This window comes from Falco rusticolus, chromosome 4 (genome assembly GCF_015220075.1).
Source record: "Falco rusticolus isolate bFalRus1 chromosome 4, bFalRus1.pri, whole genome shotgun sequence".
Lineage (NCBI taxonomy): Eukaryota > Metazoa > Chordata > Aves > Falconiformes > Falconidae > Falco > Falco rusticolus.
This window is the reverse complement of record NC_051190.1, coordinates 50,854,103-50,867,367: the sequence shown is the minus strand read 5'-3', so window position 1 is coordinate 50,867,367 and position 13,265 is coordinate 50,854,103. Positions and strand designations below refer to the sequence as shown.

The 13,265-nt window shown below is 64.9% G+C and overlaps 1 protein-coding gene across 5 annotated transcripts; it reads right to left on the bottom strand.

Annotated features, from left to right (window-relative positions):
• Positions 1-2,021: 2,021 nt before the first annotated feature.
• On the bottom strand, positions 2,022-12,466 carry LOC119146495 (zinc finger protein 271-like). Of its 5 annotated transcripts, none has more exons than XM_037384270.1 (5): positions 12,299-12,466; positions 9,906-10,068; positions 8,011-8,119; positions 7,105-7,218; positions 2,022-6,690 (listed from the first exon to the last, which is right to left on the bottom strand). In XM_037384270.1, exons 2-5 carry the CDS (start codon positions 9,927-9,929, stop codon positions 3,947-3,949), a joined length of 2,991 nt encoding a protein of 996 aa, XP_037240167.1. In that variant the 5' UTR covers positions 9,930-10,068; positions 12,299-12,466; the 3' UTR covers positions 2,022-3,946. The 5 variants fall into 5 exon arrangements, with proteins under 5 accessions (XP_037240167.1, XP_037240166.1, XP_037240170.1 ...); XM_037384269.1 differs by lacking the exon at positions 12,299-12,466 and adding an exon at positions 12,207-12,235; XM_037384273.1 differs by lacking the exons at positions 9,906-10,068; positions 12,299-12,466 and adding an exon at positions 9,642-9,887 and having other exon boundaries at positions 7,105-7,304.
• Positions 12,467-13,265: the final 799 nt, after the last annotated feature.

Here is a 13,265-nt window from a genome sequence, read left to right as displayed (position 1 = left end):
CTCCCCAGACACCCCCCCCGCCCCAGCCCACCGCAGCGCGGCCCCCCCGGGCGCAGGGCCCGGCCTCAAGTGCTGCAAACCCCGGGGCCGGGAGCGGCGGGGGTCCCACGGGGGGACCGACCGGGGTGCTCAGCCACGTGGCTCCGAGCCCACGGGTGACTCGGGTGGGCGCGGGACTGCCGAGCGCCCCTTCACGCGGGAGTGGCCCCCTTGCGCCGGCCGGGGTCAGGGTCCCGGGTGCGTTCGGTGCCACAGGACCCTTGTCCAGCATGTGGGGCAGCTGTCGCGGCAGCTTCAGGGCTGGGACACCCTGGTGACAGCGAGTTACCCCAGCCCACGCGGGACCCGCAGCTTCTCCCACACTGAGACCGGCTCGCCTGTGCCGGGCCCGGCCATGCTGGGGGGCTGCCAGCATGGGGGGATCCCCCCACCAGCGCAGGGAGCTGCAGCCCGGTGGTGCCCGTGTGCCACCAGCCATCGTCAGGAGCACTGGCCCACGTTTTGGTGGTGGTGTGGCAGACATGACAGTTACCCTGGCACAAAGCTGGCGGTAGCACCGGTCCCTGCTGAGCCACAGGCTGGTGGTGATGGCAGCAGCGCTATGACACAGGCCCCACGGCACAGAGCCTGGCACCCGCCTGCCACACTGGGGCCGAGCACAGGGATGTCACGGGGACAGGAGCCCATGGCTGGGCACTGGGGCCACACCATGCAGGGCTTGGGGCCATGCTGGCCCTGAGCTCCTGCTGCAGCAGGGACCAGGCGTTTCTCCCTGTCGCGGTCTCCTGGCATCCCCAGCTGCCGCACTGGGGCACCGGCACCACCAGGAGCTGGTGGCACCACCTGCACCTCCAGGCCATAACTGAGCCTGGGTGTCCTGGAGAGGTTCAGTGGCCACAGAGCGCACGGGAGGGTGGCGGCAGCGCGGCACAGCCGGGGCCAGCCCTGGGCACCCGCCAGGCACGCTCGGCACAAAGGCTCCCTGCAGGCCGCAGCTTGTCAGCATTCGGCAGCCAGGCGGGCTGGGATGCCGTCGGCAGAGATTGCTATCACCCCATTGCCCAGGCCTGACATGCCGGGTGATGCCAAAACACCATCCACACCTGCCTTCCAGAGCCAAAGCCAGGAACTGGCTGGCGGGGGACAAGTGGGGACATGTCCCCTCCCCAAGGGGACTGTGACGACGAGTGCTGAAGCAGGCCGGGAGGTGAATCGCAGGTCTAGTGGGGACAGCCAGGATGCAGCTGGCAGCCACAGACCTGGTACTGCTCCCGTTCTGGTGGAGGTGTGCGGCCAGGGGCTGCCGTGGGACAGGACAGGGGACATCTGTCCGGGTACAGTGATAGGGGGATAGCCAGAGGTCACCTCGGCTTCATGTCCCCGCCAGAGCGTGGTGAGCAGCGCAGCCATGTGCAGCTCGTGGCTAAAGCACCCATGGAGCAGCCTGGGCAGTGCTGGGGGCATTCGCCAGGGAATGCCGTGCTCCGTGGGGCAAGGGGAGCCCAGGGGCCGGTGGCTTTGGCAAAGGCTTCCTCTGCAGAGGGGCTTCCCAGCCAGTGGCATTACTGGTAACTAGGCCCAACACAACCCTGAACCACAGCTTGCCGTCCCGCAGAGCCACGGCCGCAGAACAGAGGCCAGGTGCCATCCAGTGCTGTGCTCTGTCTGTCAGTAGGGGAGAAAGCCGGGCCCAGTGCCCCTCCCTTGGCTGTGCTGGTGGTCCCTGTGAGTGGGGCCAGGGGCCAGCAGAGCTGGCACGCAGCGTGCCCGCCGAGCTGCAGGTGGCCAGGCACCCTGGCTCAACCAGGAAGGTGGCCGGTGGCCCAGGGACACGGCTCTGGCCTCAAGGGTCAGGAAGAGCTTTGGATCGAGCCAGAAACTCGCCTGCCTTCGCCCGAGCCCACACTCCAGCCTGGGTGCGAGCCCAGGGCAGACCCTGCTGCCGCAGACTGGCCCCAGCTCCCAGGCCAGGCTCATGCCGCAGCACAGCCCCGACGCTTCCCAGGCCAGAGCCAGGAACCTGCTGTGAGAAAGCTTTTATTTTAAATAACCTCAAAAAAATAGAATTGCAAGGACCTGAAATGCTGCTGGAGCGGGGCAGAGGGGAGGAGGGGGACACACGTGCCCTGGGGAGAGCGGGTGAGGGGGGACAGGGGTGGACACCCACCCCCACCTACCAGATTTTGGGTTCCAGGCAGCTCCCAGCTGGCTGCTGTTGGCTCAGGGTGCTGCACCCCAGCCAAAGCTCCAGTCGTGACCATCCCGGCGTCCCCCCAGCTGCCACCCTGGCCCCCGGCAGGTGACAAAGCCTCCCCTTACGCTGCACCCCCGGAACATATGCAAGTAGCTGGGTGCTGGTGGTGAGCAGCGTGGTGCCGAGCTGGGCTGCGGTTAACGCCATCCCAGGTGTTTGCAAAGAAGGTCACTGTCCAGTGGTTGCAGCCACGCGGCTCTACAGCCCAGCGCGGCAAGACACGGCTGCTGTGGCACAGCCGGGCAGAGCTGGTGGCACATGGGAGGGGAGCGGTGGGCCAGTGGCACCCCTCGGACGCAACAGCCGAGGTGGGTTTCCCCTCCCAGACAAAGCGCCCTCCGCAACCACGCTGGCTTTCAGGCGCTCGGTTCCCATTTCTAAAGCTCTGCCCCGCCAACATGGCTCCCCAGCTTCGCCTCCCGGTACCATGGGCTCTGCTGCGCCGACAGGGAAGCAGAGATGCACCAGGCAAGCCCTGGCAAGCAACCTGTGCCTCCCATGCACCCCTGCCGCTGCCGGCAGCCAGGAACCCGTGCCAGCAGGGAAACAGTGGACACCACTGCCACAAGCTACCACCACAGCTCCGCAGGCTATGGCCACCACCCCAGTGCATGTGGGTTACTTATCCAGAAGTTAACTGAGTACCAGAAAGAGGTGCTAGTCAGAAAGATTATCCACAGAGCAAGTAGAGAAGCAAAAGCTACACCCCCCCTTCCCCACCCCCCCCATCACCCTGCGTGCCCCCCCCCTCCCCGGGCTCAGAGGGCAGGCTCCTCCCGGGTCCCTTTGGGAAGCAGAGGTGAGCAGAGATGCTTCCACGCCGTTTCCCGGCTGTTTCTCATTTTTCCGGTGCTCGGCCAGCGCCTCTGCTCCACCCCCAGGGAAGCCACCAGCCGGCCCCTGCCACATTGGCCAGGGAGCACTGGCAGGAGGTGGCCCCCCAGGCAGGAAGGGCCCAGACACCTCTCCCCAGCTCTCCCTGCCTCCTGCAGTGCTCTCCTCCCACCCAGCCTGGCCAGGCTGCTCCCCTCCACTGGCGGCTGCCAGCGGGTCTCGGCTCTTCCAGTCCAAATGCATTCTTGTGGAATGATGTCCAGTCTGGAGGAGAAGGATGGAGGGTTCTGGAAGAAGCCTGTGACCCACAGAGGCCCCTCTCTGCCCCATGGCTGTCTCTGGGCCTCTGCTTGGACCAAAGGCAGGAGCAGGCAGACGTGCCACTGCAAGGTCTGCTGCATGATGGAAGCAGTTTTTAAGCTGATAGATCCCAGATCCCAAGCTCTTCCCACTCCCTACAGTCTGTGCGGCCACAGCAGGAGCAAACATCGTGGACCCAGGGCCCTGCCACTGCTCCTTAGCTCCGTCCCCTCCATAGATTTGGTATGTTCACCAGACAGAAAGCTCATGCGGTGCATCAGAGTCGGTCTCCTGCTTCACCCCATTCGATACCCACCCGCAGGGTCCTCAGTTCCCAAAACCACCACGCTCCTCCTGAGCCCCCACCACCGCCACCGCCACATCCTGGCAGGCACCATGAGTCCCAGCTTGCAGCTTTCCCTCGGCACTGTCCTTGTTTGGTCAGCAATGGGCCCCCAGCGCCAGCCGCCGCCTCATTAGGTTTGGTGTCTTTTAGTGCAAGAGCGATGAGGTCCAGTCCCTCGCCCAGAGGCAGGTTTTCAGCAGCCTGCGCGGGCGTTACAAGCAGCTGGGGCATGGCGAGGGCTTCTCGTCACCATGCGCTCTCTCAGGCACTCTCAGGACTCGTTTCTCCTCAAAGCTTCTGCCGCAGCCACCGTACTTGCACCAGAGCTCTGCCCGGCAGTCGGGCTGGGGCTTGAGGAGCAGCTGTCGCTGGCTCACGCAGTCGGCGCAGCAGCACTGCGGCGGCAGGCTCGGTGGCTTCGGGCTCAAGCCTTCCCCGCCCTCGGTGCACTTACAGGGGCACTGCCCCGCGGGACCCTCCTGCGGGTGGTGGGAACCGGGCACAAGGTGGTGGTCTTCCTGCATCAGCTGCAGGAGGATGTCGGCTGCCCCAGAGGGGCTCTCCGGTCTGTTGGGGGGCTGCGCTCCCGGCCGGAGCTCCTCCCGAGCCAGTGATCCATGAGCAGCTCCACGGGAGCAGGGGGGCAGCAGCATGCTGGGGGGCTCTGCCCCTTTTCCCAGGGGAGCACCGCTCCCATCTGGCTGCTCCTGGTGCGCTGGGCAGGTCCCCTCGCAGCAGGAGGGCGGGATACCGCCGGCATGCGTCCGGCGGTGCCGGAGAAGGTGAGCCTTCTGGCTGAAGCCCTTCCCGCATTCGGCGCAACGGAATGGCCGCTCCCCAGTGTGGGTCCTCTGGTGTACGGCCAGATTCACCTTCTGCCGGAATCGCTTCCCACACTCGGCACAGGCATGCGGCCGCTCTCCGGCGTGGCCTTGCCGGTGCAGCTGCAGCTCCCCGTGCTCCTCGAAGGTCTCCCCACAGAGCGAGCAGGGGTAGGGGCTCCCAGGGTGGGTCTGCAGGCTGGGGGCCTGGCCCGGCTCACTCTGGGGTCTCTCAGCCACGTGCACTCGCTGGTGGACCCGCAGGGAGAGCTTGCTCTTGAAGCGCTTGGGACACTCCAGGCAGGTGAAGGGCTGCCTGCCGGTGTGGGTCTTCTGGTGGGCAATGAGGTTGGGCTTCTGGGCGAAGCGCTTGCCGCACTGGGTGCAGGCAAAGGGGCGCTCCCCGGTGTGCGTACGGTAGTGGGTGACCAGGTTGCCCTTCTGGTTGAAGCGGCGGCCGCAGACCCCGCAGGTGAAGGGACGCTCACCGGTGTGGATGCGTTGGTGGGTCACCAGGTTGGTCTTCAGGCTGAACCTCTTCCCACAGACATCGCAGCGGTAGGGCCCTCGGCCCCGGTGGTTTTGCCTGTGTTTTACCAAACGCTCATACTGGACGAAGCTTCTCCCGCACTCAGGGCACACCCAGGCCCTCCCCTCCACCTGCTTCTCCTGGGGAGCTTTGGGGGACAGCTCATCACTGGAGCTCTTCTCATGCTCGGGGCAGGGGTAGGACTTCTGCCCGACGTGGGTCTTCTGGTGGGCCACAAGGGAGAGCCAGAGGCCAAAGCTGTTGCCGCACTGGTTGCAGATAAAGGGCTTCTCCGCCCCGGGGGCCTGGGGAGCCGGGGGGGTTGCATCCCCGAGGACAGGCTGCACCCCCAGGTGCCCCAGAAGGTGCGGGCCGTGGCTGAAGGCTGCGGTGCACCCCCCGGCAGCCTCGGTGGCAGGGCCGTGCTGTGGCCGGAGGAGAGTCACCTTCTGGCAAAACCCCTCCCCGCACTGGACACAGGGGAAGGTCTGCTCACCCAGTGGGGCCTGCTGGTGTGGCAGGAGTGGTTCCTTCGGGGGAAAGCTCTTCTCCGTACACGAATACAGCTCCTGGCCCTCAGGGATCTTCTGAATGGGCAGCGGTGGCATGGGGCTGAAAGGGCCCTCTTGCTCAGGACCCCCGGGCTGCAGCAGGGTGGGCGCAGCGCCATAGGGCAGGCCGGCGGCTGGGCTGCGGCCTGGGCAGCGCCGCTGTCGTGGTGCGTGAGTCTTCTGGTGGGCTTTGAGGGAGACTTTGTCCTTGAAGCACTTCTGGCACTGCCCACAGGGGTAGGGGCGGAGGTCGGTGTGGGTGCTCTGGTGTGTCACCAGGTTGGTTTTCTGGGTGAAGCGCTTGCCACACTGGGTGCAGGCAAAGGGGCGCTCCCCGGTGTGCACGCGGTAATGGGTGACCAGGTTGGTTTTCTGGTTGAAGCTCCTGCCACAGAGGAAGCAGGTGAAGGGACGCTCGCCGGTGTGGATCCTCCGGTGAGTGATGAGGTTGGGCTTCTGCCTGAAGCTCTTCCCACACTCGGGGCAGACAAAAGGGGTGTCCTCCTGGTAATTCCTCTGCTGGGATCGCAGCTTGGGCTTGCTGGAAGCCCCATCCTCCTGCTCACCCCCTGCCAGTGCCTTCTCGCCAGCAGCATGGATGCGCTGGTGGGCCAGGAGGTTGGCTTTCTGGCTGAAGCTCTTGCCGCACTGGGCACAGGGGAAGGGACGCTCACCCGTGTGTACACGGCGGTGGGTCAGGAGGTTGGGCCGCTGGCTGAAGCTCTTCCCGCAGTCCCCACACCTGTAGGGTTTCTCTCCAGTGTGGATCCTCTCATGCGTGATGAGGCTTTGCTTCTGGCGGAAGCCTTTCCCACACTGGGCGCAGCGGAAAGGGCCAGCACCAAGCTGCGGCACCCAGCAGGCCACCCGGGTGGACAGCGGGCTGAGGCTGGTGGCACCATCTCTCTCCACGCTCGCCCGCTCAGGCACACGCTGCCCACCATGAAACCAGCGGCCAGAACTGCTGGCGGCTGCGGGATACAGCTCCAAGGAGCCAGCAGCTGCCCCGGGTTTCTCCTCAGGCTGCTCGACTTTATTCACTCGACCAGGCTCAACTAGATTTCAAAAAGATTCAAGACATTAATTTCAGAGTCTTTCATAGAACCACAGAATGTCTCAAGTTGGAAGGGACCCGTAAGGATCAGAGTCCAACTCCCTGATCCTCGCAGTACTGCCTAAAACCTAAATCACTGCAGTTTGTAACTGCAGTGCAGAGCAGAACCCCGATGAGCTCACTCCACCCCCGACTTGCCAGGAACGGCAGCAATAGCAAAAACTTGCCATTAACTGGCCCAAAATGACCACAAACTGGCTCAGAATGCTCAAAATGGCTGCAAACTGGCTCAAAATGGCCACAAACTGGCCCAGAGTGGCCAAAAACTGGCCTCTGCCTACAAGAGGAACATCCCCTGCCAAGGCCAGTTTCCCATGCCTCCCACAGCCACCTCTGGGACACATGGAGCACCTACCTGCACAGGGGCTGACAAGGATCTTGCTCTCCTCCTGCATCTGCTGGCCTTCAGTGTACGGCTCCTCCGACTGTTTAATACCAAACAAACCACCGGGCTTGAAAAATCTGTAGCCTGGTTGAAGGGATAAGAGCTGGTCACCATGAACTGTCACACTGCAAAACACGCATTCGGCATAGGCGTCGTTACGCTGGAGATGCCTGCGTTAATTCACAAACAAGCTAAAATTAACGAGGCCTGGGGGCATCGCTTTCATCTATTTTAAGCTTCTGATGCCTGAAGTGTAATTAAAGATAAAAGGAAATACCAGCACCAGGCTCCCTTCTTCTGGCAATGCGAAAGGTGGGAAGGAGCGCCGTTCTTTGGAAAACTATTCCTTCCACAGCCTTTCACACACTCACCCAGGTAACCTTAGATCCCGCACAATGCTTTTATGATCAGATTTCAAAGGTTACCACAAAAATGTGATTAGTTCCAACCTGAGCCTCCCAAGCAGAAGAGAAGTCTCTGCCTTTAGCAGGGCTCGGCTGGCAGAGAGGCCAAAGGACCTGCCTCCAGTTCCCAGCTGGTGCCACATATGCATATATTTACATATGATATTTGTGTCATCCCCTGCGCCCCCCCCACCCTGCTCAGGAGGAGACCATTGCCAGCACTCAGTTGGAATTGGTGTTACCGCAGGGCTACCTACAACTGTGCCGCTGCAGTCTGTAACACCCTAAATGATCAGAAACCTTCCCAGAGCCTGCTCCAGCCCTGCCTCGCCAAGAGCGGTGTTGGCAGCAGCAGCAATAGCAAAACACTCCAGAGAACACACAAGTGTACCCACAAACACTCCCTCCCATGCCAGTGAAGCATGTCTGGCACGAGGCCACCCGCCCACCACCCACCAGCCCCAGCAGTCACCTGTGCAGGGGTCAGATGGGATCTCCGTGCTAACAGCATCCAGCTCGTGTCCGGCTCTCGGCACCTCGCTCAGCCTGGGGTAAGGGAGCAGGTTCAGGGCATGGGCAGGCTGGTCCAGGAGAGAGAAGAGTTTCAGCAGATCACCATCACCTTCTAGGGGTTTGTTTCTTTGGGTTTTGGCCAGCAGGACCAGGGCAGCGACCATCCCCCTGCGCTGGGCACTGGGGGGGCCGCCCCTCGAATGCTGGGCTCAGTCTGGGCCCCTCAGCACCAGCCAGACCCTGAGGGGCTGGAGCGTGTCCAGAGCCGGGCAGGGGGCTGGGGCACAGCCTGGGGGGGGGAGCTCAGGGGAAAGCTGGGTGTTCAGCCTGGAGAGAAGGGGGCTCGGGGGGACCTTCTCGCTCCCTGCAGCTGCCTGACAGGGGGGTGCAGCGAGGGGGGGTCGGTCTCTGCTCCCAGGAACAAGTGACAGAACAAGAGGAAACGGCCTCAAGTTGCACCAGGGGAAGTTTAGACTGGGGGTTGGGGAACATCTTCCCTGAAAGGGTGGTCAGGCACTGGGACAGGCTGCCCAGGGACATGGTGAAGTCACCATCCCCGGAGATATTTAAAAGACATGTACACGTGGCACTTAGAAACGTGGTTTAGTGGTGGGCTTGGCAGTGCTGGGTTAATGGTTGGACTCAATGATTTTAAAGCTCTTCCAACCTCAACAATCTGACAGCGGTGGGGTTTTGGATCGGTACCCAATGCCCATGGGCTGCCACCAGTAAGATCTGCCCCACAGTGAGGTGTGCACCTGGCCCGGGGTGACAGGCATGCCGCACCACTTCAAACACCTGGGCCCTCAGAGAGCCCTTGCACCCCTTTGAACCTGAACTTGAGAGCTAACAGGGTCCTGACTCAGCAGGATCACCACCAGGGTGTTCTCCTCGGACTCCAGAGCTCCTGCAGCGCGAGTGGGAGAACTCCTGGGCCCTCTTCCCTGTGGAGGGCTGGGAAAAGCTGATGCGACACTGGAGGAGGCAGAAGGGCTGGCTCTGCCCAGCAGACCAGCCGCAACACTGGGCACTGCTGCCCCTGCGCCGTGACACACGGCGTGTCAAAAGGTAGCTCTAATCCTTCAGGAAAGGAGCAGGGAGGTGCAGGCAGAGGTGTGGGAGGGCAGGGCAGAGCTCCAGGCAGGCACAAGGGCTCAGGCTAAGACCTCCCGCTTCGCCACTGACTTGTTTTGGCACAGGAATTCTCCGTGCCTCAGTTTCTTCATCAGCAAAACCCTTGAATGGAGCTCACTAAGACCTGAAGCCACACGCTCGTCACCCTCTCTAACAAGATCACTTCTTTCCCAAGTGGATCCCTTGCCTGGGTGCAATCACCCGGCCCCGCTGCCAACCCAGCCTGGATCTCGACCAAAGGAGGAGACCTCCTTAAGGAGGCAAAGTGGCTTCTCCTGGGAAGCTCGACACCCAATCCACCCACCCTCCCTCCCCAGGATTCCTCTCTTCCCTCAAAACTCCTCTGTAGCTTGGCAGGAGCACAAGGAGAGCAGATGGCAGGAGACACGGAGCCCAGCCCGCGCTCTGACGGCTGCCGTAACTTTAAGAAGCGCCAATTTAAAAGAAAAGTCTCACACGGGGTTAGCGCGGCTCCTTGGGCACCAGTATTTCCAAATGACGAGGAGAAATCACCAGAAGAGCTCCCAGCCCCTGGGAAAACCCCAAGAGCCCCCCCCAAAATGTCGCGGCATGAAAGCGGAGCAGGGCTCCTCCCAACCGTACCAGCAGCCGCCCTGCTCTGCCGCAGAGGGACCCGGCCAGAGCCGGCCCCGCTTCGGGCTTTCCCCTCCCCAGGGACGGCGGGGAAGCCACTGCCCTCCGCCAGTGCCCCGCACGTACCTGGGGCGCTCCCCCCGCAGACATCGCTCCCCTCAGGGCCGCCCGGCGAGGGGAGAGGACATCAGCTCCGAGGAGCGCACGGGGCGGCGGCTGTCCTCCGCCTTCCGCCAGGGTCGCGGGCTCCGAGCTTCCTCCACTTCCTCCAAATGGCTGCTGCAGGTCCCTGCGAGGGCGAGAGAGAGGAGCGGGTGAGCAGAGCAAGCAGCGCAGCACGCCGGCAGGCAAAGCTGGAGCGGCGCGCCGGCCTCGGGAGAGGCTCTGCCAGTGTCTGTATCCCTCCTCCTCCTCCGAGTTATTTTAGGGGAGAGGAAGGCGCTGACCCCAGGGTCTGGCCCGGATTCATTCTGTTTACAGCGAAGCTTCCCCGCAGCGCTACTGGGATTTGTAGTCCACGCCGAGAGGCCTGTCACCACACGCCGAGCGCTGCGTGCGGCCGTAGGGACTGGCAGCGACAGCTCCCGGCACCGCCTCGCCAGCCATGCCCGCTCCTGTGCCACCCAGCCCCGCTCCGGCTGACCTCCCTCCCCAGCACCCGCTCCGTGACCCACCAGCAAAACGCCTTCTGCCCAGTGCTGGTCGGAAAGGAACCTCTTGCCCACCTTTTCCGGGGGTGCCCGCTCTGTTCCCTCCTCTCCAGCGTCCTGTGCAGGACACGGTGCCTCGAGGAGGGGGCTACTGCAGCGACACTTCAGATTAGACCCCCCCCCATCCACGCGCAAGCCCCACATCACCCTTAAAAAGCCCCGGCAGCGACTGGGACGCTTTGACAAACACCTAATTAGAACTATTTTTGGAATCTGGCAGCAGAGCCACACCGCGTGGGAGCCGGCTGGGATCCCACCCCTCCGTGGCAGCGTACCGCACTCAGGGCCCCAGACCCTCTGGTGCGGACACCTGCTGGGGGGCATGTCCCAGGGGTGTCACAGCAGCGGGACACAGCTCTCTGCTGCATGAGGCGTCATTAGCTCCCGATCGCTAATGCCACCAGGCACTGATGGATCCCGCAGCCAGCTCAGCCCTGGCGAGCAGCCCTGCCAGGGCTTTGTGTATGTGTTTAACCACACCGCATCGCTCCCCACAGCCGGTTACAGAGCCGGCACAGCCAAGGAGAGGCAGTAACGGGAATTCGGGGGGGGGGGGGGGGGGGAGAGTCCTCCGAGGCTTGCTGGAGCAGCAGGAAGAAGGTGGCAGTGGCGCAGGCAGGGCCTTGAGGCCACGGCACAAACCCAGTCCCTTGGCAGTGAGCTGCCTGCAAACCCTGCCCCAAGGGGAAGAACCAGCTTCAGGGGAGAACTCTTGACGCCAAAACATGGAAATTCCCCTGGACCTGAATCTGCTTACGGCCCGGGAAGCCCCGGGCTAGCAGGCAGCTGTCTGAGGGCATGCAGGTGGGGAGCAGGGCCGGGGCTGCGGTGGGGGGCCGAGGCATGCCAGGTACAGTCCGGAGAGGGGCTCAGAGCTGGTGGTCACAGCTGGGTTGTGCTGCCACTCGACAGGGACAGGACACCAGTGACAATAAGCTGGGCGCGGGGGTGGCCGCGGGCGCCAGATCCTGTGCTCAGCTCAGCAGATTTTGGCCACGACATCCGTTGTGTGGCAAGTGGGTTGGCCAGCACAGCACTGCCCGGGGGGTGCTCCCAGGGGGGCTGCCCACGGCAGGACAAACGCGACCTCCCCTCCTCTGCCTCCTCTCAGCTCTCCCCCGTCACTTTTCCCACACCAAACCCATTTCTAATGTCCCGGGAAGTCATGAAGCGTTTCCCGCCTCCCCCTTGGAGCGAGGACAGGGCAATGGCGGGGAACGCCCGGGGGTTCCTGAGCGTTGCCCCCCCGCTGGGGAGCCCCGTGCCCAGAGTGACTGTGTGGTTGGGCGCTGCCGGTGCTTCCCGGGGCAGGAGGAACCCGGTTCCCTGGGACTCGGGTGACAGCAAAGTCCCCCCCGACGCCAAACCACGACCCGACGCCAGGGAAGAGACCGCGGTCGGGTTGGGGGGAAAGCCGGGTGCCCCCTCTGCAAAGCCCCGCACCAGAGCGGCACCCCCCGGGGGAGCCCAGCCGCCCTGCTGCCCCCGGTGTCACCCCCCCAACACCCTGACACCCCTCTGGCCGCCCCATCGACCCTCCCCGCCTTGCCCCGGGCCCCCCAGCCAGGCCCCAGCCGCCCCCCCAGCCCCGGGCTCCAGGTCTCACCGCGCGGGGCTACTCACCGTGCCCTACCCCACCCCCGGGCCCGGGCTCTCACTGTGCCCCGCCCCGGCCCGGGCCCTCACTATGCGCCCCCCCCAGGGCGCAGCCCCTCACCGAGACCCCCCCATGGGCCGGGCCGCACGTTGCCATGACGACACCCCACCCCACCCCCCGGCCCCCGGAGTCGCCTCCCCGGGGAAACTCACGGGCGAACGATGTCCCGCGACACGATGACGTCGTCCTAGCGGTGACGTCACCGCGGCGGCAACGCACCGGGAGGAGGAGGAGAAGGCCTGCCCCGCCCACTGCGGGTCCAGAGCACTTCCGGGTCAGCGGCCGTGACCCGCGGAGGCACCCGTAGTGCGGCCGGCAGCGCCCTCTGTCGGCGCCACGGCACACCGCACCATCGAGCCCTCGGCGCGCTGCCAGAGCGGCCCCCCCACCCCCGGACCCATCATTGAGTGCCGCAAGCTGGGCCAGAGCGTCTCCCCGCCGCCATTTCCCCGTGTGGCCGTCGGCCCCGGTATCGGGGAGGCCCGGCTGAGCCTCCGCTAGGGGGCGGCTGTACTCGTCCCGGGGCCCGGCCCTGCAGGCCCCGCCGGCGGGAGGCGCTGTCGGTGCGGGGCCCTTGACCTGGCCTTCCCCCTCCCCCCCCTCCGGCGACTGGCTCCGGGGGGCGGCCGGTGCGTGACACCGCGGCCCGACCCTTGGGGGCTGTTCGTCCTCCGGCACCCGCAGCTCCCGGCTCCCTCACCGGGGGGGGAGGCCTTGCCACCGCCACGGCACCGGCCGCGGGGACCGGGGGGGGCAGGGGCGGAGGGACCGGCGGCTTTGCAGTGCCCCGGGGCGGCGGCATGCAGGGGACCCGGTACCAGTCGCACGGCCCCGCGGGGCCAGCAGGGCGGGAGAGCTCCGGGAGCCCGGCCGGCCCGCTCTGCCCAGTTGCACGGCGGGGGCGGCCGGTACCGAGCCCGAGCGGTCCTTGTGGCCCAGGTGGGAGGGCCGCTCCCCCCCTCCGGCCCCCGGGCCCCTTCCCGGGGGTGGCAGCCCCCCGGGACGCAGCTGCCTGCGTGTGTGCGCCCCCGGTAGCTGTGACCGGGCTGTCGGTAGCCACGCCTGGGTCCCCGGTAGCCCTGACCGGGGCCTCCCCCCGGGGGCTGTGCCGGGGGGCCG

Bases quoted from the DNA above. Each gene is read 5' to 3' on its own strand.
- LOC119146495 (XM_037384269.1), bottom strand. The intron at 7,219-8,010 runs GTGACTGCTGGG...CCCTTCAACCAG, and splicing joins CCCATCTGACCCCTGCACAG to GCTACAGATTTTTCAAGCCC. The intron at 6,691-7,104 runs GTAGGTGCTCCA...TTTGAAATCTAG, and splicing joins CCTTGTCAGCCCCTGTGCAG to TTGAGCCTGGTCGAGTGAAT.